Raw genomic sequence first — 25538 nt, 5'->3', positions numbered from 1 at the left:
CTCATCCTCAATTTTGTTTCACTATGTTTTTAAATTACTTTTATGTATATCCAGTAAAAAAATAAATCAACAAGTCTACTCCATAAACAGATGCCAATGCTTTAGACTATGGAAGACTTCAAGAATACATACAGCATGAAATCCACTATTTTCATCCATTTAAAGTACAAGTTAGAGACAGGCTTCAGACTCAGTTGTTTGTAGTCTCTTTTACTGAAAGTTGCTTGCCAAAGTTTGACAATGAAATTATATTAAAAAATGCTAAAATTGAAAAACAGATATCCATTAAAACTTTTTTTTCAAGTATAAAGTTGAAAAAAACCCACCACATTATTCTTAGTAGAATGACAAATAGTTGATCTAAAGACCAGTCTAGTAAAAACAGCTAAGATAAATTTCAGCTAATGCATTTGTCTGTGCACTCCTTCTGCCAGTTTTTGGTGTTTTTTAGAAAACACATTGTAAACTTTCCTCCCATGTTCAGGTTTCTATTCCTGGTTACTAAAAGTTATAATGCCCCATCCCTGGAGACATTCAAGGCCAGGCTGGACAGCGCTCTGAGCAACCTGATCTAGTTGAAGATGTCCCTGCTCATTGCAGGGGATTTGGACTAGATGACCTCTAAAGGTCCCTTCCAGAACAAACTATTCTATGACTCTATGATAACTCCAAATAACACAGCAAATTACTAAGGCCTAATTCTGTCAGGAGCTCAACACACAGATCTCTCTCTGTTCCTTGACGGAACGTCTATAAAGTCGCTGAGGCTTATTTACTCTGTCTTACATAAAACTCTCTTGAGTCTCCACACGAAACATTAGAAAGGACTTTAAAACACAAAGCAAATTAAAAAAAAAAAAAAAGTTGGTGAAAATAAAAGTATCTCCAAACAATCTTTTCTTTGCCAAGACCATCTTTCTCCCTCAAACACAGACATCTTCCCCTTCTAGCTGGGATACTTCTCCCAGTTACAGAAGCATGTTTGCCTCAAACATTTTTAAAAAATAACAATATACGTAATAAGTGATCACCAAAATGTACAAGCTTATAAGAAGAAAATGAAGTTGCAATGGCAATCATGCTTTGGAGGATGCATCCTGACTTAAAAATGCCCACCTGCAAGAATAATATTCCATGACTAGAAAGAAGAGAACACTCAATGTGCAAGTCTGCCTCTATATTGTATGCCCTCAATTATGTGAGCCTGCAAACCATCACTATCTTGTTTTATTCACATCTGACGTTTGAAGAGAGAACATGGAGAGTATTATAAGTAATGAAGAAGGAGAAGGGAGAAAAAAGAAATGAAAGTTTGAAGTACATGAGTAAAAACACATAAGAGAAAAAATATCAAGGAAGTTTATTATTTGTACAGGAAATTTGTCAAATAAAAGCACCGTGACAAGAAAAATACACCAAGACAAAGTTTAACACCGAAATAAAAGCTGATGTCTGAAACCAGAGACAAAGCTTAAAAATGCTCTAACTAGACTTACTAATGCTACATATTAAACAACACCGTCTTAATAAAGTAGGAGTTAAAAAAAGAAAGCGTCTAGAATTTCATCCAAGTATGCTTATCTAATACATCAGAAAAATCTAAAGCCATTCATGTATCTTTTCAGTAGGTATCTTTATTTTTAGCATCCTATGTCTAAAAATAGTTTAATTATCTCAATATCAAATCATGAAAAAACCTGTCTTTGTACCTTCATCTTTTACTTGCTTAAATAGACCAGTAACTTCCTCTTTATTCATAAATCATTGACTTAAGAGGATGTGGAAGATTTCATATAAATAACTTGAAATACAGAGCAGAGTAAGGGAAATTAAAAAAAAAGTTAGAGCAAGCAGCTTTGTATAAACTAAAAAAACAAAATAATGCTTTCTAATAGATTGTCCACTTCCTTATCTGCATTTCTATGAACAGCTTGAACTGCAGAGTACAAGGAATGAAGGTTAAAAATCATTGGCAATTAAGACCCAACAGTGACCAATAACTAAGGTCATGCTAATTTTTGCCTTTGATAGACCATTAATCCATTAAGCCCAAAAAGTAGAATTCTTTGAGAAATCCTAAACAAAAAGCCCTCATCTTTGACCTGTTCAAGAGTTTCTAAAATAACTCTGATATTCAAGAATCACTTCAAAGAAACCTAGCTGCTGCAAAAACTTGCTTGAAATATTTACTAGAACTTGTTATTTATTATACCTACAAACAAAAACATATGTCCACAAGTGTGTGTCATGAATAGTAGCAACACACAATCACTTAATTATAGCAAATTTACTCATAGGAAAAAAAAAATACAGAATATCCTCATAATGAAATAAAACACAATCTCAAACTACAGCAAATTCCAGGAACATTAATAGATACTGCAGGCAGCACAAAGCTGCTTCAGCATCTCAAACCCAAATTCCTCAGATACATAGCCTGTATAATCTTAACTCAGGCCACTTTTTCCACATGCTGTAATTACATGATGTAATTAAACAGAGAGGAAAGATGGGAGGGAGTCACAAAACAATAAAGTAAAAGCCAAGAGGTTCATAAAAACCATCAGATTAGGTCTCAGGCAGAGGCAGGGATACCAGTATAGATTCTCTGTCTGAAATGCAGGACAGAGATATCAACTGAGCAATCATCCTTATATAAACACACTTGAACTGTCAGAAAAAGCAGTTAGGCTGGAAAATCAGCTTAGAGGATAGGCCTGTCTCTGGAGTAACCTCAGAGTGTTGCTGACCTGAACCTGACCTCCACAGCTTAAAGCATGGAACAAATTGGAAGGCTTTTTTTTTTTTTTTTTTTTTTTTTCTTCAAAACAGCTCCATGGCCACATTACAACAACAGGGCAGAGGAAGCACCCTTCCGAGAGAACAGACCTACTTGCACTACTAGCTTGATTGAAGCAAGAGATGGGCAGCAGCCAAGATGCACACAGGTGGGTTAACACACAAGGCTTGTACCACAATGAACCTACCCCAGGTCATGTCCCTTGCCATTTGTGTTCCAGAGCTGAACAGCAGGGACAACACTTAATAATCTTACTCCTTTTAAAAAGGCTTCTCAAATACGCTTGAGTGGAAACACATCAAGTGATTTTTGCCCAGGGTATCTAGAAACTCAGATAACCACATTTACAGAGGTACCTGAACTTCTTCCCATAATACAGGCACACCTTGAAAAATTAGGAATGGACATTACCAGCCCACTGAAGGGCTGATATGTACCAGTTGTGCAAGACCATTTACTTACAACTGAATTGGTAATGAATGTACTTACGGTGCTGGCTAGTTGGGTGGGATGTTTAAGAAAATTTTCATGCACTAGGGAACCAATTTTACTGCCATTGCTCATATAAGACTACTAAATGAAGATGCTCAAAGCTAGAAGAACTTTAAACTACAGATAGGATGGGCTTGGAGAAATTTCACCAAATTTTAATAGGAAACGTTGAGAAAATGTGTAGGTCAAGTAGATAGTCAACTATTAGCAGTTCTCCTATTTTAAATATAAGAAACAAAGTGCTAAAAACCAGTGGAAATCTCAACAATTATTCAGTGCCTGTCAGCTTATAGAAGAAATTGGGCTATGAAACAGACCCTGGGAAAATCCTATAACGTCAAAGCTCCGCAGGTTGTGTTTTACTTCTAAGACAGAAGCTAAAGTACTGAATTAGTCAGAAGAAACCTGTAAAACATCCATCTTACCCAAAAGAATACAAGGATTTTCAAGCCTGGAGATAGACTCCTATTACCTGTACCCTCATGAAACTCCAGACTCCAACCTGTCATCCAGGGCCTTATGAAGAGGGGGAAGGAGTGGACTCAGTGAGGTAGGAAATAAAAAGCTTCAAAGGGATAAATCTGTTGCAGTTCTGCCTTGAATACAGAACCTTAGCTATCGATGCTTGCCCATCCCAATATTGTAAACTGGTCAGACTACAGTCTAGGGAAGAAATTCTTGCCTCCATAAAGGGATCTTGCTTTTCACCTGGTAGAAAACTTCACTGACATTTTTCAAGTTAAATATTCTCTTTTCTACCATGAAATTTACATTGAAGCAAAGAAACTCACCCATTTTCACACTGACTTTAGAGAGATTCATGTATCTGGGCATTGCCTGGTCTGAGGCTTGCCTCATTCTAACAACTTGTAACAGGAGGCACAACTGGTAAAAAGTAACTATAGTGGCTGTTAGCCCTGGATCCTTCCAGGGCTACCAAATTCACTTTCTGACTGTGTCCCAATTGCTTGTTTTTTCAGCCATGCCTTCAGGCCTCATACCCACTGCACCTGTGGCTCTTGAACAACAAAGCAGACCTTTCACTGGCCACAGCTGATGTCTATCTCCACCCCCCATTACAAGCCCCTCATTCCTATCAGTTGTGACTTCAAACTCATCCTGCCATACTGATAACAGCCTTTCCTCTTCCAGTCACGCTGCTTCCCTTCTCTCCAGGCAGGCTCTTCAGGTAATGAGCACACAGAGGCAAGCAGGCAATTTCCTTACCCTCAATTCTGTCATTTAAAATCACAGTAACCTCCTGCAGCTCCAGAACTCAGGTTTCAAGCAAACAGTGGACTATGATGGAAAAGGTTTTATTTATCTAAGAAAAGCCAGGTCCAGTAAAGACAAAGGAAAGAAGCAGTCTGCTTTCTTCTAGCAGACACTAGTGTTTTACATCAGAGACTTCTGGAATAGAAACCAATTTTAAAACAACAGTAAGCTTAAAATATTTATGAGTAATATGTAGTTGCATATAAACATACAATTATATGCTCAAAAATACTTATACCATACTTAGAAAGTACAGATTTAAAAACTCACATTTTGTCAAAAAAGTAAACCTAACCAAGGAAGAATTTAGTCTTGTGTTTATACATATGCCAGCAAAAAAAGGAAAAAAACCACACTCTAACTCCTCGATGCTGTATTTTAGACATCACATTGATTTTTTGTATAGGCTATTGACTAAATACCATATACTTCAAGGAATGCAAAATAAAAAAATCCACACAAATATCAACTTCAAATTGTCAATCTAAAGACAAAATTATGTTTCAGCATAGCAACGCTAAGTTTAATATAACTATTCCAAACACATTTTTATATAATAAATACATGTAACATTCTGATATTATATAAAATACCACTCCTTTGTCTTCAATCAATATTAAAGCATGAACATTCACTTCCAGCATCTGGTATGGATGCAATTGTAAGAAAAAAGACTGAAAATATAAAACCTAACAGGAAGAAATTCCAGACATTGTACATAAGTGATCAGTATATATAGGACTCACATTAAACATTTATTCTCTGTTCAGGTAAAAAGCTACAATATGAACCATAACTCAGAGGAACCTCTGATGCTCTTTTAATGAGAGATAATGCCACAAAGAAAAATGTCATCTAACCATAAGGTCAGGTTGATAGACTAATTCCTAATCTACAAGTCACAAGCTATGGCCAAAATCTTTAAAACAAATCTTTATTCATGCATACTGCCTAAGTAGACATGTAAACATGGGACCACTCAGACACAAAGTTCAGCACATGCAGAAATATGCTGATTACTGAGATCAAATTAAAAAAAAAAAAAAAAAAAAAAAAGAAGTTTCAAATGTTGTTTAGTATTGTTTTTAAATTCTTATTCTTATACCAGTAATTTTTAGGAAATGGAATAAAGTTAATGATTATCTCTAATATTATTATAAATTCACACCAGTTCTCAATTCATAGATGTACCTGTATTACACAGATGCAGTACTCTTAAAATTAAATACTTTTACAGACATAATTCTACTAGCCCATCACTCAAACTCCCACTAAAATCAATACTGAATTTGAAAATCTTAAAACTTTTCTGAAAAATGTGAATGGAAAAAAAGTACTGGCAGACTTTAAATGAGTGCATGCCTGCATGTGCCACTTTCTTTTTACCAGTATTCTATTCCATATAATTTTGGCATACTTCCAAATTACAAAGATACATTGCTGGTACACAAGCAACAAATAAAAGCCACATCAAAACCAAAGAATATGTGCAGAAATATACATTATACTTTATTTTTTTTAAATGCTTACATCTCCTTTCTACAATACATTTTCCTGATCTTTTTTCTGTTAAGGAAGGCAACCAAAGCAAGCTTGCATGTGTTCAAACTCACCATAATATTCTCTTGAGAGTGAAACTTCTTTTTCTTTGATTTCTTTGTGTCTGTTAGGCCAGCATGACGTCTGAAGATTTCCTCAAAGCGGACTTTGGTTTTTGCCTTTGCCTCACTTTCAACTGCAAAAACAAATCTAGAGTATGACTCACTAGCTCAATAATCACCATTGCTAAAAAAGTACATAATCATGCTTTAAAATGGCAAAGGACAAGAAGTATTTTATCAGGGAAAGTCTACCAAGAAATTCACTTACTATTCAGTTAATAATTTCCACTGACAACATAAACCACACAAGGGTAACTCAGCAACATTGTACAAACACACCAGGCTACTACTTGTTGCTGAAGTCGGCACTGTCTACTCTGTTCCCTGAAGAAAGCGCATTTTGAAGAGCAAACACATCAGGATCAGCACAAAACTTGGGCTAGCCAAAGCAGAGGACAAATTATTGCCTTCACTTTTTATGAACAGTAGCACACTGATAACGGAGGTGACATAGTCTCCAGGAGAAGCTGCAACTCTGGGTTCTTACTGAGTCTGGAACCCAGAGGAGCACCACCCTGAGACAGATCTGTAAGAGGCAGGAGCATGCACTGATCCAAAATCAGCTGGAGCTGAGAGTCCCTACCTTTCCGTGAATCGTGATAGTGCTATCAGCAGCATTTTAACCCTTGAAGCAGTAGGTGTTCTATTCTAGCCCCCCTGAGGTAATGTCTGATTTGTAGCTAAAGAATTAAAAATGCAATCTGGCATGCCACTGAAAAAGGCTGTTGAATCCTCAGCTACAGCGTATTTACCATTGTCATTACAATTTTTACAAAAGTCCCCAGATTTAAAATAAATTAAAAAAAACCCAACACTTTGAAAATCCTCTATAAACCTGGACTCAAAACAGAGCCAATGCAGCATTAAAAATTTATAGACAGAAGTAACTCCTATCATTTGCATCTAGTTCTGACTATAAATACATATTGGAAATCAAACACAAAGTATTCTTACCTGCTGGCATTTTCAGTCCTCAGTTAAAAGTGGCTCAACACAGCAGCTGCTTCTTCCTTAGAATTCACCATGCTATTTAAAGTAATTAACAACTTTCATTAAAATAACTGGTCCATAGACTTGAAGCTAACAATTGAATGCATCCTAATTTATATCAAGGATGAGTACAGGTCTTTTAAGGAAATATTTATTTCTAGACTATTTGTCTAAATTATTAGAAGTTTTCTGCCATCAAATCTCAGCACAGGATTCTCAGCGTCTATCTGATACTTGTTATTTGAGAGTAAATAAAAACCAACACTACAACAGTTTAATTAGCTATGTATTTCTGGGCAATAGCCAAATACTTCAGTATGGTAGTCCTCCAGCCTTCTAAAAAACCCTGTAGTTTATTTAAATAATAATGACCCATGAAGACATTTATATTGAAGCTTTTCTAATCAGGCTTCTATCCTGACAGCATCATCAAGGAAGTCACATCATAGCCAGCCGATAGCTTTCAATGCAAAGATTAATATCTGCCAGCAAATCTAACTTTATCACAAATCTCTAAATATTTATGTTTACATAAAGCATTTGTATTTTACATAAAGCAGACAAGCAATTACATGAAACTCATTTCTCAAAAGAAAAAATGTTAGGCCCTCCCGGTTGTGGAGCAAAGCCTACAAATGCTTGAAGGCAAATAAAAGCAAATAAAATATTACACAGCTTTATCTTTTCATCAAGAAAATTCAGAATGCTTTACAAAATCTTTAATACAAAAAGCTGTTTTGTAAACAGTGGAACTAATGAAACCTAGATTTCTATGAATGTGTTATGTTCCCCTTAGCAATGAACTATCATCGTACCTAACTCTCCGATAACCCATCAGCCAATAGCTCCAAGTTCTCCCCAGGTAACACCTCCTGTTAGACACCGCTAACTCACATTCACTGGACACCCAGACTACATACATCGTAACAAATTAAGATGTAGCATTAAATACTGCCAGGCTATGTGGTTGCATTATCCTTGGCACCACTTTGGTCCAAGCCACCTAACACTCACCCAAGCAATTCCCGTGTACAGTTTAGGAGTTAGTATGGATTATTATTAATAGGCAGTTTGCATGCGGCCATTCTGATTTGGGGCTAAGAGACTTTAATAGCATTAAAGTGGGCCAAACATACTGCTTGGCCATGCATCTTACCAGTATAGGAAAGAGCCAAGGCTACACTTAGGTCCTCAAGCATCTGCACTACCGTACGCTCAGATCCCCCTCATCTCTTTCACAATGCTACTTGCTTCTCCCCTGTCCCCCACAGGCTACATACTCTCAGGTCCTTTCATGTTTGCTACCTACAGTAGCAACCAGTTTGGTCAGCTGGCTAGCCAAACCAAACCAAGTTAATAAAAAAAAAAAAAAAGTCAAAGTGTTAGGGTTGGTTTGGGCTTAAAGAAGTGCTGATTAGTCAGTTGCTACGTGCCATTAGTGTATTTCATGTATTAAGCAAAGCATTTATACTAAGTATCCAACAATCTAGGTATGTTTGAAATGAGCAAGGATGACCAGAAGGGACTTCATAAGAAGAAAAAAAAATTGTTTTCTTCTTTATTGTGTCACTGACAAGGTAGCAATATTTTCACTAACTAAAATATGTTTTGATTAATAAAGCAAAGCTTTACTGTCACAACTAAAACAGCAAGTTAAATATAACACTTCTGACAAGAAATGAAGACAGAAAATATTACTGAAAAATAAATCTGCTTTTGCAATTTATACTTCAGTATACCAAAACGCTGTTTTAAAAGTACTACAGTTATTAAGCACTGCTCTTCAAGTAGTCGATTCACAACTGGCTAGAAAATACTTATAATCTGAAAGAGTAGAAAACTAAATATAGTTATAAAATACAGCAGATTCTATCACTTTAATCATTCACTGAGGATTGCAGGAACATGGAAAAGTCTCTTATGATTAGTTGAGTGATTTCAACCACCCCTCAGAAAAACTAGTTACAAACAACAAATGAAATGCTGAAGCGCTCTCAAATTTAAAACAAAAAATGAGAAACAACGTAGAACACAACAGCAAAATAAGTCAAGTGCATACCTGTTCCAAGTATGGAAATAATTTTATGGTCAAAGGTTAAATAAATCACACCACCAAAAAAAAAAAAAAAAAGTAAATTAATTTTGCAGATGCTTTTGCTTATAATTGAACAAACATCTTTCCAAAGGCTAGGCTTACCTCATGTCTACCAGCACTCTGTAAAATGCCTAGATTTGCCAAACTCACCAGTGAGTGCATCATTTTCTATTTACCTTTATTTATTCAATAAAAGTCTATCCTCTTGTGGCAAAAAAATTAAGAGATAAAGTCCTCTAATGATAGTGCTATTATTTTATACACATTTCCAATTTAGAATTACATGACCTTTGGCATGGTGCATTAGACTTGTGTAAATATAGATCATTAATCAACAAGGGTAAGAACAAGGCTGTTTACTCAGTGTAATCTCCCCTTAAAATAGGAGAGGTTTAATGGTATATCAAAGTTCAGCAATCACAGTGTCCCAATATGAATAAACTCAGTTATCATTACGATTAATCTTGTAAGATGCTTTTTTGCCTGATCAGATTTGATCTCTTCCATATTAGTTAATGTAAGGCAATCCAGGAATAACAAAAGTACACACTTGGAACAGTGGCATATTCCAGCCGATTAAAATAATGAAGCCCAAAGTTCCAAGAATTACTACATACCTTCCTGAAAATCATCTAATTTGCTCTTCTCTAATTCTCCATCTGTATTTACAAATGTGATTCTACATTAAATTCTTGCTCTTTTCACAGTATTTTACAATATTCACTGAATTGCTATATTCTGCATCCATAATATAGGAACTCTCTATTTAAAACATGCCACAAAGCCCACTATTCATGAAAAACACTTTTATTGATCACTAAAAAAAAAAAAACAAAAAACAAAAAACCATTAAAAAAATCAAACCTATACTATAATGTAACAGAGCATACAGAATCTGCACTACACAGCAGGAAGTGACAAATTTCCTGCCTAATTAGGACCATTTAGGAAACTGAGCTGACAAAATAGAATTGCACACTTCAGGGTTTTCATGAACTAAACCCCTCATTTTTCTTTTATCACAAAAAGTGAATGTAACCTTCAGTGGCTGAAAACAAGGAGAACATCAGGCCTCGTTTACTTCTCATCTTTTAGATGAGATCAGTCATCATAGTGGGTAATCTTGGGTTTTCCTAGGTTTCTAATTCAGCTATCTGTAGGTTATCACTACTTTGAGATCTGAAAAAACTTCAACTCCGAATTATACAGCAAAATAACACCGATTTGAATCTGTTCCTCTTCACTAATGATAAATGAGACACCAAAAAACAACCTCGTTTTGTTCATGAAAAGGCAGTAGCTTTCTGCCAGTTTAGATGTGCCTGTAAAACCCTTGTACTCACACTAATTTTAAAAGATGTTTAAAAAAGCTGGTGCTACCCATCTGAGTTTTCTAATAGTAATGTATAAGAAAGCTTTAGCTTCAGAGTAACTGCCGGGTTTTTTTCCCCGAACATTTGGCACCTTTTGTTGGTCAGCAGAAGGTTGAAAAGTCTCTCTCTGCCCTGAAGGCAAAACTACGGACTTCAGTTCTGTATAAGGAAGTACGGCAGACTTTTATTGTTTACTACACTTTAAGTCTCTGCCTTATCTTAGATCGTAATTACGAAAACGGGTTCTCATCAATAGACCACCCCAAGTATTTAATTTCCGAAGCGGCGTTCTGCTTTGCGTAGAGGAATGCGTAGTAAACAACAAAGATACAAAGGACATTCCTAGCACACGCCACAGCTGGACTAACCGATGGAATTAATCGCATTCGATGTGCAGATGCACATTCCTCATGCGAGCGAGGCAGCACCGCTTTGGGGCTTAACACGTCAGGCATGGAGAAGCACTGTACCTTCACGTGCCGCGGGGTATAAACTGAGCACGCAGTCTCACCTGAGTGAGCTACAAAGCTTGTACCCAGCGGAGAAACAACAAAAATACTGATCAAGGGGCTACGGCTTCACCCGGCGCTGCTTCGCGCCACCGCGCTGCACCGCGACCAGGAGGCGGCAGACACGGGGGTCCTCCCCACGCCGCCTGCTCGGCTCGCCCCCGCTGCCAGCCCCCGGCCTTACTCTCGGCAACCCCGCGAGGTGCGGGGCCCAACTCCCGCTATATCCCCGAGGGCGCCGAGGCCGCCCGTGCATCCCCGGGCCCTGGGCAGGGCTGACCGGCCGCCACCCCCCGCCCCGCCGCCGGCCGGTCCCCGGGCGCCTAACGCCGCCCGCGCGCGCCAGCGGCCGCGCCACAGCGCTCTCCGTAACGGCTGCCGAGCCCCCCGCTCCGGGAGGGGGAAAGGGCCGGCGGCGGGAGAGGGGAGGGCCGGCACCCGGCAAGGGGAGCCGGAGCCGGGGGAGGGAACAGCGGCGGGGAGGCGTGCCCCAGCCTACCCGCCTCTGGAGCCGCGCACTAGGGCGAGCGGCGGCAGCGCCCGGCGGGACCGCGGCCGAACGCGGCCTCCCCGCCCGAGGCGCGGGCCCTGCCTGACGCGGCCCCGCTCTCCCCCCCGCCCGCCGTGCCCCCGCAGAGCGAGGGCATCACTCACGTCGGCCCCGTCCGCTTCCGTGGCACCGCCGCGGCAGCCCTGCCTCCCCCCCCCCGGCCGGTGGTCTCTCCCTCACCCCGCGCTCCCCCTCCGCAGCTCCGCGCAGGTGGTTCTGCCGAAAACAATCACAGCTGCCAAGGAAACAGCGGAGGTGGCGCATGCGCGGAGGAGAGCGGGGGTGAGGCGGAGCAGGAACGAAGAACCCGCAAGGCTCGGGCTGCACGCCGGGGCGGTTTAGGCAGCGCACCCCCGTGTATTTTCCCGCCGGAAAGTCGCAGCGGCGGTGAGGCGCATGCGTGATAAGGCCGCGCGGCCTGAGGGAGGGTGCCTGCGCAGTAGGGGCAGTCCCGTGGGGACGAGGAAGGCGTGCCGGAGCGGCGGCGGGCGGCCGTCCTTGTGCGCATGCGCGGCGCTGGCTGGCCGCACGCCTCTTCTCTGTGGTAGCGGGGCCGGGCGGCGGCTCGGTTCGGCTTTGGCGCCCTGAGGCGGCGGGAGCGGGGCTGGGCCTGGCCGTGAAAGGAGGGAAGCCGGCTGCCAGCGTCCCGGGCTGCCTCGCGGGGGCCTGTGAGGGGGCGCCTGGCGTCGCGGCAGCGCTTCCCGCCGCCAGGCCCGTCACAGGGTTCGGGCCGGCGGTGTCTGGCGGAGCTGGAGGGGACGGGAAGCAAGAAGAAGCACCTCAGAGCTTCCATCCCCACGGGGGGGGGGTGTGTGTTTGCTGGCGCAGAAAGGGGCAGGTTGTGCCCGCCTTCTCCCGCTGCCCCTGTGTGACTGCACGTGGGAAACGGCAGAGGCCTGCTGATCTAAAAGCAGTGTGCGTTGGAAAGATGTCGTCGTTAGACTAGGGCAACGTGTTTTACAAAACAGAAAAATCTCAGTAATTAGCAGTACCTCCTCCCATGTTCCAGGTCTGCCGGCAGTGTTGCTTTCCTCCCGTGGATGATGAGCTGGTCACTAAAAACTCACTGAAAACGTGAAATGGGAATTTAGAAAAAAAGACTGTGAAAAGCTTTAGAAAGAGGGGAGCCCTTCAGGGATACTGTGTCATCCACTTAAAAAAAATGTCAAAAGTACAGAATAGCTTTCTTGAGTTCAAACTAACAAAAGTTGCTTGCAGAAGAAAAAAGTCTCTGGGTAATGGCCACAGTTGGAGTCAGGAGGGTGTCTGTCAGGTGTTTGGAATGGGCATCAGCTTTTTGCAAATAGCATCACAAATAGATGTGCTGAAGCTATGCAGATACTGCAGAAACTGCTATTTCCTGTCTGATTTAGTAGCTAATTTAAACAGTGGGGGTTATTTTTCTAGGAATAATAACTCATCATTACTGTCGTGGAAGAAGTTCATTTGTTCATTTCTTCTGTGTAAAAATTAATAAAAATTGTAGATGTCAAAGTTCCTTCAAACATTAGAGGGCTTGAGAAATTAAGGTTTTGGATGAAGGTGGCCATATCTTTTCTGAAGTGAAGTTGGGTAAAATTAGCCTTCAATTAACCATGTGCTATTTGTACAACCTAGAGGTGAGCTAATGCTTGTGATACTCTGATCATGACACTCATGGTTCCCAAGCATAGTGTCCCTCAAATTCTGTCAAGAGTTACACCGGCTGCCGGAAGAATACACATTCTGAAACGCTGTTTCCTTGTTTCTCAAGTGTTATTAGTGACAGATGCTATTATCTCTTTCAGGTACTTAGTGTCCTCTTGTGGTGGGTTGACCCTGGTGGACGCCAGGTGCCCACCAAAGCCATTCTATAAATCCCGCCCCCCTCAGCAGGACAGGGGAGAGAAAATATAACAAAGGGCTCGTGGGTCGAGATAAGGACAAGGAGAGATCGCTCACTAATTACCATCACAGGCAAAACAGACTCCACTTGGGGAAAACTAACTCAATTTATTACCAATCAACCAGAGTAGGGTAATGAGAAATAAAACCAAATCTCAAAAACACCTTCCCTCCACCCCTCCCTTCTTCCTGGGCACAGCTTCACTCCCGGATTCTCTACCTATGCCCCCCCCCAGCGGCGCAGGGGGACGGGGAATGGGGTTTACGGTCAGTTCATCACATGTTGGCTCTCCAGCTGCATCCTCTTCAGGGGCACGACTCATCACACTCTTCCCCTGCTCCAGTGTGGGGTCCCTCCCACGGGAGACAGTCCTCCACGAACTTCTCCAACATGAGTCCTTCCCACAGGCTGCAGTTCTTCACAAATTGCTCCAGCGTGGGTCCCTTCCACAGGCTGCAGTCCTTCAGGCACAGACTGCTCCAGCGTGGGTCCCCCACGGGGTCACAAGTCCTGCCAGAAACCTGCTCCAGTGTGGGCTCCTCTCTTCACGGGTCCACAGGTCCTGCCAGGACCCTGCTCCAGCGCAGGCTTCCCATAGGGTCACAGCCTCCTTTGGGCATCCACCTGCTCTGGCATGGGGTCCTCCCTGGGCTGCAGGTGGATATCTGCTCCACCATGGACCTCCGTGGGCTGCAGGGGGACAGCCTGCCTCACCATGGTCTTCCCCACAGGCTGCAGGGGAATCTCTGCTCTGGTGCCTGGAGCACCTCCTCCCCCTCCTTCTTCACTGACCTGGGGGTCTGCAGAGTTGTTTCTCTCACATGTTCTCTCTCCAGCTGCCGTTTCTGTGTCTCCCGCAACTTTTTTTCCTTCTTAAGTACATTGTCCCAGAGGTGCTACCACTATTGCTGATTGGCTCGGCCTTGGCCAGTGGTGGGTATGTCTTAGAGCCAGCTGGTATTGGCTCTGTTGGACATGGGGGAAGCTTCCAGCAGCTTCTCACTGAAGCCACCCCTGTAACCCACCCCGCTACCAAAACCTTGCCACACAAACCCAATACAATACCCAAGCTTTCTCGAATGCTTACATGCACTGAACTGATAGGTAGGGGTATTTCTTTTTTCATAAGGCAGGTGTCCTGGATTGCCTTAGCATAACACAATTAAACAAAAAAAAAGACAGCTCTTCAGCATTTCTTTTGCTGCTTTCTGTCCTTAGTATATCTCCATCCTTTGTAGTACCCAAAACTCGATTAAATAATGGCCTTGAACAACCTCATCTCACCTTGAAGTTGGCCTTGCATTGAACAGGAGATTGCACCAGATAATCAGGAATCCAGATGTCCTTTCCTAACTAAGTGGCATGATTATGACATTATTTGTTATAACTAACATAATTATATGACAGTTTTAGTGCTAGCTTCTACAGTAGCCAAGACACTTAAAATGGTCTCAGGGCTGGTCATAAGATAGACATCCTAGTCAAAGGCCACATTTATTTTAGTGTTGTGGTCCCAGCAAGTTGCAGCAAGGGATTGGAGCTTTATCCAAATTTTTAGTATAGGTAGAACAACTATGATCTGTTGGAGGGACAACACAGCAGGGCATAAGCAGTCCAGGAAACCCTGGAACACGCTGATGACAACTTCCTTCTCCAAGTGATAGAGGAGCCAACAAGGAGAGGTGCTACACTGGACCTTGTTCTCACCAATAAGGAGGGGCTGGTGTGGAATATGAAGCTCAAGGGCAGCCTTGACTGCAGTGACCGCGAAATGGTGGAGTTCAAGATCCTTAGGGTAGCGAGGAGGGCACACAGCAAGCTCACTACCCTGGACTTTCAGGAGAGCAGACTTTGGCCTCCTCAGGGATCTGCTTGGTAGAGTACCATGGGATACAGCCCTGAAGGGAAGAGGGGCCCAAGAAAGCTGGTTAATATTCAAGGATCACCTCCTACAAACCCAGGAGCAATGCACCTCAACAAAGAGGAAGTCAGGCAAAAACACCAGAAGGCTGTGTGGATGAACAAGGAGCTCCTGGACAAACTCAGAAAGGAAGCCTACAGAGGGTGGAAGCAAGGACAGGTAGCCTGGGAGGAATACAGAGAAATTGTCCAAGCAGACAGGGATCAGGTTAAGAAAGCCAAAGCCCTGACAGAATTAAATCTGGCCAGGGACATGAAGGGCAACAAGAAAAGCTTCTACAGATATGTTGGTGATAAAAGGAAAACTAGGGAAAATATGGGCCTTCTGCAGAAGGAAACGGGAGACCTGGTTACCCAGGACATGGAGAAGGCTGAGGTACTCAGTGACTGTTTTGCTTCAGTCTTCACCTGCAAGTGTTCCAGCCACACCACCCAAGTCACAGAAGGCAAAGGCAGGAACTGGGAGAATGAAGAACCACCCACCATAGGAGAAGATCAGGTTCAAAACCATCTAAGGAACCTGAAGGTGCACAAGGCCATGGCACCTGATGAGATGCATCTACGGGTCCTGAGGGAACTGGCAGATTAAGTGGCTAAGCCACTATCCATATCTGAGAACTTGTGGCAGTCCAGGGAAGTTCCCACTGACTGGAAAAGGAGAAACATAACCCCCATTTTTAAAAAGGGAAAAAGGAAGACCTGGGGAACTACAGGCCAGTCAGTCTCACCTCTGTGCCTGGCAAGACCATGGAGCAGATTGTCCTGGAAATGATACTAAGGCATATGGAAAATAAGGAGGTGTTTGGTGACAGCCAACATGGCTTCAACAGGGCAAGTTGTGCCTGACAAATTTGGTGGCCTTCTACGACAGGGTTACAGCATTGGTGGATAAGGGAAGAGCAACAGATGTCATCTACCTGGACTTGTGCAAAGCATTTGACACTGTCCCACACGACATCCTTGTCTCTAAATTGGAGGGACATGGATTTGACAGATGGACCACTTGGTGGATAAGGAATTGGCTGGATGGTCACACTCAAAGAGTTGTGGTCAATGGCTCGATGTCTGAGTGGAGACCAGTGACGAGTGGCGTACCTTAGGGGTCAGTATCGGGACTGGTGCTGTTTGTCACTTTGTCCACGACATGGACGGTGGGATTGAGTGCACCCTCAGCAAGTTTGCCAACGACACCAAGCTGTGTGGTGCGGTCGACACGCTGGAGGGATGGGATGCCATCCAGAGGGACCTTGACAGGCTTGAGAGGTGGGCCCATGGAAACCTCATGAAGTTCAACAAGGCCAAGTGCAAGGTCCTGCACATGGGTCAGGGCAATCCCAAGCACAAATCCAGGCTGGGTGATGAGTGGATTGAGAGCAGCCCTGAGGAGAAGGACTTGGGGGTATTAGTGGATGAAAAACTGAATATGAGTCAGCAATGTGCTCTTGCAGCCCAGAAAGCCAAATGTATCCTGGGCTGCATCAAAGCAGCAGGTCAAGGGAGGTGATTCTGCCCCTCTACTCTGCTCTTGTGAGACCCCACCTGGAGTACTGTGTCCACCTCTGGGGCACCCAAGGTGAAGGACATGGACCTGTTGGAACGAGTCCAGAGGAGGGCCACGAAGATGATCAGAGGGCTGGAGCACCTCTCCTATGAAGACAGGCTGAGAGAGTTGGGATTGTTCAGCCTGGAGAAGAGAAGGCTCCAGTCAGACCTTACAGCAGCCTTCCAGTACCTAAAGGGGGCCTACGAGAAAGCCGGGGAGGGACTTTTTACAAGGACACGTAGTGATAGGACAAGGGGTAATGGCTTTAGACTGAAAGAGGGTAGATTTAGATTAGATGTAAGGAAGAAATTCTTTACTGTGAGGGTGGTGAGGCACTGGAAGAGGTTGCCCAGAGAAGTTGTGGATGCCCCATCCCTGGAAATGTTCAAGGCCAGGTTGGATGGGGCTTTGAGTAACCTGGTCTAGTGGAAAGTGTCCCTGCCCATGGCAGGGGGCTTGGAACTATATGGTCTTTAAGGTTCCTTCCAACCCAAACCATTCTATGATTCTATGAATGGATTCTGATCTAATCATTAACAGGGACACCATTCCTGATTATGGCACACTCTATGTCTATAGTCTAGCAGGGTTCAGAAAAAAAAGTTGTAGATTTTTTTTGTACACTGTAACTCTAATACAAATTCTAGCCCCAACTTTTAATGTAGAGAAAATGACAAAATGGTTCCCCAAGAGAATACTAGTTTATGATTATTGTGATACGTTGTCTCTGACTAGCCTTATGTTGTCTCCACGAGCTGTTTAGGATGCACCACAAAGCTGCCTCTTCAATACTTCCTTTAGAGATGTCAATACCAATCCTAACAACTCCAGTACAGTCAAGAAACAAATAGGTCCATACCTAGCTTGTCAGTCATGATCTGCCAAATTGTACTGAAAACTAGACATTTTCTTGAGAATCCATTATAGGACAGTGACTGGTGAAGACAGACTCCTGAAAGCTTTTCAGGTATGATCTTGTCCAGTAACCTGAGAGCTCCATTGCACAGTTTCACAGTTACCTGGTATAATGCTGCATAAGCACTGTCCTCCCCAGTAAACACAAGCCTACCTACTGTGCACGTACACAGATACTCTAGCACAGTCTGCAGTGCCATCTCAATGAAGTCTTCATCTTGATTATTTGAGGTGTCTCTCTGCAGGGGATGCTTTATGACTCAGCATGTTTAGTCTTCTAAGAGAGTCATTGTCATATAAGGAAGAAAAAATAAGAATTATACTGCTGGACCCTCCCATGGCCACCCTGCTAGGGAGAGGGCTGTATGACAGGGGTTGAGAGTGTATGGTAGTCTGTCTACCATACAGTAGATTCACTTGCTTACAGATGAGGGAAGAGCCTAGAATTAGATGTAGGGTTTTGGATAGTAAGGACTGAAGATGTAGTCCTGTATCCTCTGAGGCTAGTGCAGATAACATAACAACTGAAGCAAGGGGAATTTGAGGCAGGATTTTTGGAAGCTGAGTCACTTGATTTTGTTCATGTTGTGGTTAGCATACAGTTGAGATGGAAGGGACAGTAAAGCTAATGGTATTGCTGGAGCCTGTATGCCAGTAATTTAGGAAGAAGGCTTTCTGGGGCAGACTCAGCTAATTAAATGGGAGATGAAGTTCCCTTCACTGTAGTGAAGCTTTTAGCTTATTATTAAAATTCTACTAGTTGGGACAGCAGGAACTGTAGAATATATTGGTGGATATGGCAAACCAGCAGGCTTGTGGAAAGCGAGGCAGGTTGAAATGCAAAGTGATTCATGTTATATGGTAAATTCTGAAGAGTGCTGTCAGTCTTGAAATTATGCTTCCTGTGAGGATTAGGATCAGGGTTAAATGAGAATCTTCTGTGGCTCAAGGGACTAAGATGTGGGTTGGTGCCCACCGTATAAAAACCCAGGGTATGTAGGGTTTTAATTTTTAGAAGGGTAAGTGTTAAGGCTATTGCCAGGTAGCTTTTCTGACAGCAGGACTGAAGAAAGATCTTCTTTTCAAATCTGTTAAAAGGTAAGATCATGCAAGTCCCCCAGGGCTTGGATGAAAGCTGAGGCTGGCAGAGTGAGTGGCATATGGCAGCTGGGAGGTGTAGTTACAATTAATTCAAACCCAGTCATTTTTAATCATTGACATAGAAAGCAGATTTGATACAGTCTAAGATTTGACCTGTCAGCAACAGTAATGGGCTACAAGGCCTTCTGAATAAACCTGGCACTAGACATCAACAAGTTTTCCTATTACTAGTACAAACTTGTGTCAAGTTTCCAGGAATACTTGTTTCATGAGAACATCTTAAAGAGTTCTGTGGCCATTACACATGTGAAAGATCCAAGGTATTTTTGCAGTCTGAGTTCTATAAGCAAGTAGTGGTCAGGCCAATTTGCCATGTTGGAGGAGAATTCCATCTAACCTCTTCAGCTGACTTGTTTAGTTGGATTTTGGGGGGAATAGGCAGAAGGAAACACTGCAGCTCTTAGTCATAAAGGATAGATTCTGTGATAAAACCAAGAATATAAGTCTGTTAAATTTGGTACCTTCAGCCTGGGATAGTTAAAAATCACTATTCTGGAGTTAAGAATATTCCAGATACAAAGCTACTGTAATCCAAGATTGGATGTGCTGATCTAAAGAAGATTTTTTTTTTTCCCCTATGTTTCTTCCTATGAGGTCCTATGTCTTACAGTTCTTCCTATGTACTTTGCATAGTGCCTAACATGATCTGCTAATATTAAGCAGTTCTTAAGGTTACTAACCACACTTTCACTCCAGCTAAAATGTTGCAATATGTATTCCAATGTCAGTGTCACCAATATCCTGTGTTCCATTTCCTGGCAGTGAAATTTTTTTAAAGATTTAGACTTCGCTCATTATTACAAAGGCAATGGAAGTCAGGAGCAGCATCTAAGAAATCCAGCCTGGGAACTTTGTCAGCCCCCAAAATAATAGGATGAGTTTTGTCTGTACTTTGGTGGCCTGTGCAACAGATGAAAGAAAAGAAAGCATATTCCAAACACAACACTTCCTGCCCAAAAGCATAGACAAGTGTGCAAATCTTGTTCTGCTGGAAGGAGAAAAACAAGACTTTTGAAAAAGACAGAACAGTTATTATGGATGCATGCAGTTTTTCAGTGGATTAAAAAGCACATGCTCACTGTGTTGACCTGATTTTTCAGTTGCAGGGGCTTGTATGTAGATGGCTTCCCATTACTTACCTTACATTTGCTATGTGTGGGAAGTAGAAAGGGACATGCATAATGATGACATATTCTAGTGTATAGGTAGAAAGTTTGTAGATACCAGACATATTCTGAAAATGTCACAGGAATTCCAGAATGATGAAGAATGGGTCAAAGTTCTTGTCAGAGCCTAACCTCCAACGAGAGTAAAACCTATCACATTCAGGGGACAACCTCTAGGTGTCACTTGAGTGTACAAATAGAAACAGAATTTGGGGTTGGGCAACTCAGCTCTGAAGATGTAGTGATATTTTGGCAGAAGTTAATTGTTTAAATGATCAGTGGGTTATTTTCTCTTGATCGTCAAATATAATTCGGTTTCTGTTATTCGGTATTCTGAGCAAACGATCTGGTTGACGTAAGTTGAAGCGTGAGTAATTTATGGGGCAACTTGTAGAAGAATTTTAGTGATATTGATAAGGAAAAAAAGTCACAAAAATTACTTTAAAGTCAATCACCAACTTCTCTAATAAACTTAGAGACCAATTGTGCAGGATGCTCTGCATGCTGAAATTATTGTGTCTTGCATGCCAAATTTCCAGTGCTTTGAAAGCAAGTCATAAGGTCTAACTGTTTTGGAAAGCTGGTGTTCCCTAAATATGCAGATATTGGCAGTATAAATGTCTGTACATGCTTATTTGGCAGTGTACATTTCTGTGGCCTTCTCTCAGAGAGCTTCAATTCTTTGAGCTGAAAAGATTTCCATGTTAGTTCAGTCCCTGACTCACCTCCTGTTCCTAGAGTGCCCTTAGTTCAGGGGGCTATGTAAGCATGTAATGTACTCAGTCCTCTCTCAGAAGAGAGCTTTTGCATGTGTTTAAGAATGTCCTTTATCCTCATTGACTTTGTTGAGCCATAGTTACCGTCTTAAAGTGTTTTCGTAAGTAGGGACAACAATCAATTATTGCCATGGATTTTATTTTCTTCTATCACCTTATTGTGGGTGACTGTTCTCCCAAAGCTAAAATTCCATAATGCAGAAGACTTATTTCACAGTTTACTACAGTTTTTACTTGTAGGCCAAGAGCAAAAAATGATTGTACTAAAATTCAGCAAAACATCTAAAGAAACCTACTTTTTTTCCATTTGAAGATGTTTCCAGTTTAGGAACTTGAAATGTTTTAAGAAACTCAAGCCTTAGTTGTCATATTAATGCAGAGACTTGGAGCAAGACTGGAACTACCGAGTAGCACAATCCTAGAATATTGTATTAATAGGAAATGTAAGATTCCTAAATTTTTAATGAGTAATTTTACTTTTCATTTTAAATGGGTTGAAGTTCATGGGAGGGCCACATCAACACTCCGTTGTATCTCAGATTGTATACAAATATGTTCAACATCCTAGATTATCTATCTATAATAATGCGTTATATTTTTACAACGTGAGGAAAAGCATGATAAACTCATTTTGTTTAACTGCCGGAAATCTAGGTTTCAGAAGCCATGGGTTCAAATTGTCTTTGCAGACAATGAGGTCATGAGCCCTCTGAACTGAAATTTTGATTCCGATTTCAGTAGAGTTAGTGTTTCTTGAGCAATATCTCTAGAGGTTTAGCTAAATCTCCACTGATGTTTTCATGTTTTCAGAACAAGAATGCTAAGTCTTGTCTTTTTGAAAGCAGGTTATCATCTGGAAAACTGTATTATGATCGCAGAAAGCTGAGGGTACTTTGCCACAAGATGGCAGTGTAACAGCACATGTCATTTAAGCCTAATTTTTCTGAAGTGTTCTGGAAACATTGGCTATTAGAGCTAGAATTTGCCTGCAACTAAGTCCAGCATTATTGCTTTTTAACTTTTCAAAATACCATTGTTCCCCTTGTATGGTTAGTGCCTCTTTGCCTACATTTTAATTACATTGTTTTTCTTTTGTGCTGTTTATTAGCTATATAATAAGCTTTAATAAAGAATAATGAATCTCCTGAATTTCCCTATTGTGTCCTATGATTAATAGTCTTTTATTTGTAGACTACTTGCCACAATCTTTTTTTAGAAAAGTAATTTATTCCTTAAAATGTAATTGTTAATTTGTTTAAAAATGTAATTGTTGATGTGTTTCATCTGGTATCCTTTCTTTTAAAGGGTTTTATTTTTTTAGCAGGTCAGTTTGGAGATTTTAGTTCATAGACCTTTGGTAGGTTCTCATAACTATTTTCAAAGCCTTCAAGCCTATGTTTTTAATTGTTATTGTTTCTCTCATTGGGGTGTTTTATTAAGGTTCATCTCTTTCCATGTTTCCAGTGGTTTCTTGAGTAAGAATCACTATTCTTGTCAGCAAAAGAGTTGCCATTTTTTAATTTGGGAAATACTGTAATAGTTCCTTTGTAAATATGCTGTCATGCATCCTTGTTATTTGTTTCTAATCAGTCTGTTGTGGAGACTTGCTAGAGTTTCACTAAAGGTATCCAAGAGGTAAATGAAACAATGTGAATTTGTTTGCCTTCATGGCAATTTTGCAAGCCATATTTATCAAAAACATTACTGTTTTCTGCAGTTTGTATTTTTATATCAAAGCCATTCAAATTTTTCATCCTTTTGTGATTAGAAAAAGGATAACAAAACTTCAGACTTGTACTGAAGTACAAGAGTCTGCCTTTCTAGGTGGATTCTAGGTGATCCAGTTGAATGTGTTGCACTTCACCAATGCATAGGAAGGAGCTGGTGTTTGTAGAGAGCAGCTTGGGCTTGAGTTTGTCTAAATAGCAGTCAAAAGTGAGATAGTTTGCAGTGACTTTCAAAAATTTATTCAAACTCCAAGAAAGATGAGGTAAGTTTTGACTGGGTTTCATTTTGTTGTGAAACAATCTGGGACGAAATAACGTGAGAAGTCCATCTTAGTTTTGTACTGCAATTCTGCATTCAACCTAACATGCAGTTTATTTCTGTGGTGATGGGCACTGAGTTACTCGGTAATTCTGCCTTTATTAGGCTGATATGCTGGTACTGTCGTATAGTCAGATTTTGGTATCTGCCCAGCAAAAATAAGAACTTCATCTTGTCTTTCTTAAACACACTGTTCTGTCAAAGTTACATATGAGGTTTATAAAGATGCTTTAGAAGTCAGTGTAAGTTGACATTTCAGATTCATTTCTGAGTAAAATTAACTCAAAATGAAACTTAGTGAAGAAAATGACTAATTAAACATCAAAGTGGTTTGATGATTGACAGCAAAATGAACAGAAAACATTATTTTTCATAAAATGTTCCTCTGTAACTAATGTGCAAAGCAAGGACACAAATTACTTGTAAAGATGCTTGTAGTTTAAAAAAAATCCTGCAATTCAGATACTCAACATAGACAAGATCTACATCTCTGTTCTCCCATTTCTGCCTGTTCTGTTGAGCAAGAAACCAGGAATTGACTGAAGATAACTTTTCTACCTGTTCAATTTTCAGTGTTGGCTGGCTCTTCCCAACTCTAGAGATCTTTTAAGAATCCCCTCTTGGCAGGTTTTTATATACCTTTACCCTCTCATAATGCATAATGAGTATCTATTTTAGCCATTGTTTCTGTGTACATTTTATCAATTCTACATTTTCTAACTCATACTCACATGCCTGTCTTGATTCTGTTACCTCCAGAGTACAGGCATGACTTCATTTAGAAAGAAATTATTGGCAAAAAGCCTTTCTTTTCCCAGTTTCTGATTTCATTATACATTTATTAACGCAGTTCTTAACTTTTGTTTCTGAAAGCAGAAATCTAGGAATTGTCCTTGATCCTCCCTCTTTTCCTTCTACACTCTGGTTTTCTCTTGGGCTTTCTCTGTCTACTCATGGAATGCAGTCAGAATTTGTACTTAACATGGTATTGCCTCCTTTTTCTGTGTTTGTACCATTTTTTTCTTGCCTGATACAGCTGCTTCTTATGGTCTTTCTGTATCCTCCTTCTGTTAAGCTAGGTAATCTAAAGGCAGCTACTCTTTCTTGTTGCTGCAAGAAAACAGAGCTAAGTCTTTTGCTTCAGGCTGTAGAACTTAATACCAGTGTGTTCTGCCACTGGTTTCCTGTCACTGCAAAAAAGCCTTGTAAAACAAGGATGTAGCAACCTGACCACATCAGAGGCAAAGATATCAGATGCAGGTATATAAACCAGTCAAATGGAAAACCTACTTTGCATGATACCAATGTATTGGAAAATAACAGTATCAATGTTAATTGATTTACTCCTGAAATACTTACTAGATACTTTTACTACTCTCATGTCTCTGGTATTTTGATCGGCAAGGTTTCTTGCCAGGTGTTTTTATGATTTTGCAAACTGTTTCTTGCCTATGGTCATTATATTATTAGCAGTCCTTTCCTAAGATAATAGGTAGTCAGGTTTTACCTATCAGATACAGTAATTTTCCATCATTGTTCGTTTCAGCATTATACCTTCTAGTTCAATTATTCTACTTGTACATGTCTCTGGTCTCTTGATCGTTTCTCTGACTTGGGCCTGCAGATCCTCACAGGATTAAAAGATTGTTTTTGTATTACCCCAGCTCTCTGAAGTGTTCTTATACTGCTTATTGAATCACCTTCTGTTGTCTAAATGGTTTTGGTTTTCCATTTCTACACTGCAGCCCACTTCTCTGCATTACAGGATAAAGCTGGAGAACACTTGAATCCTCACTCCTATATAATATATATAAGTCCAGTTACTAGTGAATGGATATGAAATTACTTTCATTTGTCACTATGCTTTTTAGCATACCTTGCATAGCGTAGTTCACATTACTATGTAATTTTGATGTTTCATAGCTTTTACCTTTTGTTTGCACTGCCCAAACTTCAATTTTTTTGACTTGATAGAGCCTACCTATCTCAGTCTAGCTCATTGAATTAATTCTACTTACCACTTTTCATAGTTACAGCAACTGGTACTAATCAAATAAGCTGTGGAGAGAAAAGTCTATTTGATATACTTGCCCTAGAATCAGAACACAGCACTCTGAAGTGACCTGCAGTCTATTTGCTCTTTTTAAGGCAAGGTAAACTATACCTTTGTAAACTATATAAACTATATATCATCACAGACTATTCTTAAAAATCTTCCAGAGCTGGAGTGTCCACAGCCACTTCACCCACTGTGCTCTGCTGTGTTGTTACCCTTGCTCTTAGAAAGTTCGTAGAACAACCCATGTTGGAAAAGACCTCAAAAGATCATCTGGTCCAACTTCTCATGTGGAAGGGAGCCTGCCTAGATGGGCTTATCTAGC

General features: G+C 41.1%; 1 protein-coding gene across 11 annotated transcripts in view; it reads right to left on the bottom strand.

The window, feature by feature from the left end:
- AHI1 (Abelson helper integration site 1) overlaps window positions 1-12140 on the bottom strand; it is a 100333-nt gene extending 88193 nt beyond the window's left edge. For 6 of the 11 annotated variants that reach the window (XR_003924638.2, XR_003924637.2, XR_005932994.1 and 3 more), the window contains exons 1-3: window positions 11850-11906; window positions 7183-7254; window positions 6181-6302 (exon numbers count right to left, since the gene is read on the bottom strand). Coding sequence is in view for 8 of the 11 variants with exons in the window: in XM_030022648.2 (XP_029878508.1) it covers window positions 6181-6302; window positions 7183-7192 (132 nt within the window). In the remaining 3 variants the exon portion in view is untranslated. The other 5 variants (XM_030022649.2, XM_041125332.1, XM_030022650.2 and 2 more) reach the window with 5 other exon arrangements.
- Window positions 12141-25538: the final 13398 nt, after the last annotated feature.

Source organism: Aquila chrysaetos, chromosome 8, assembly GCF_900496995.4.
Source record: "Aquila chrysaetos chrysaetos chromosome 8, bAquChr1.4, whole genome shotgun sequence".
Taxonomy (NCBI): Eukaryota; Metazoa; Chordata; class Aves; order Accipitriformes; family Accipitridae; genus Aquila; species Aquila chrysaetos.
This window is presented reverse-complemented; position numbering and strand designations above follow the sequence as displayed.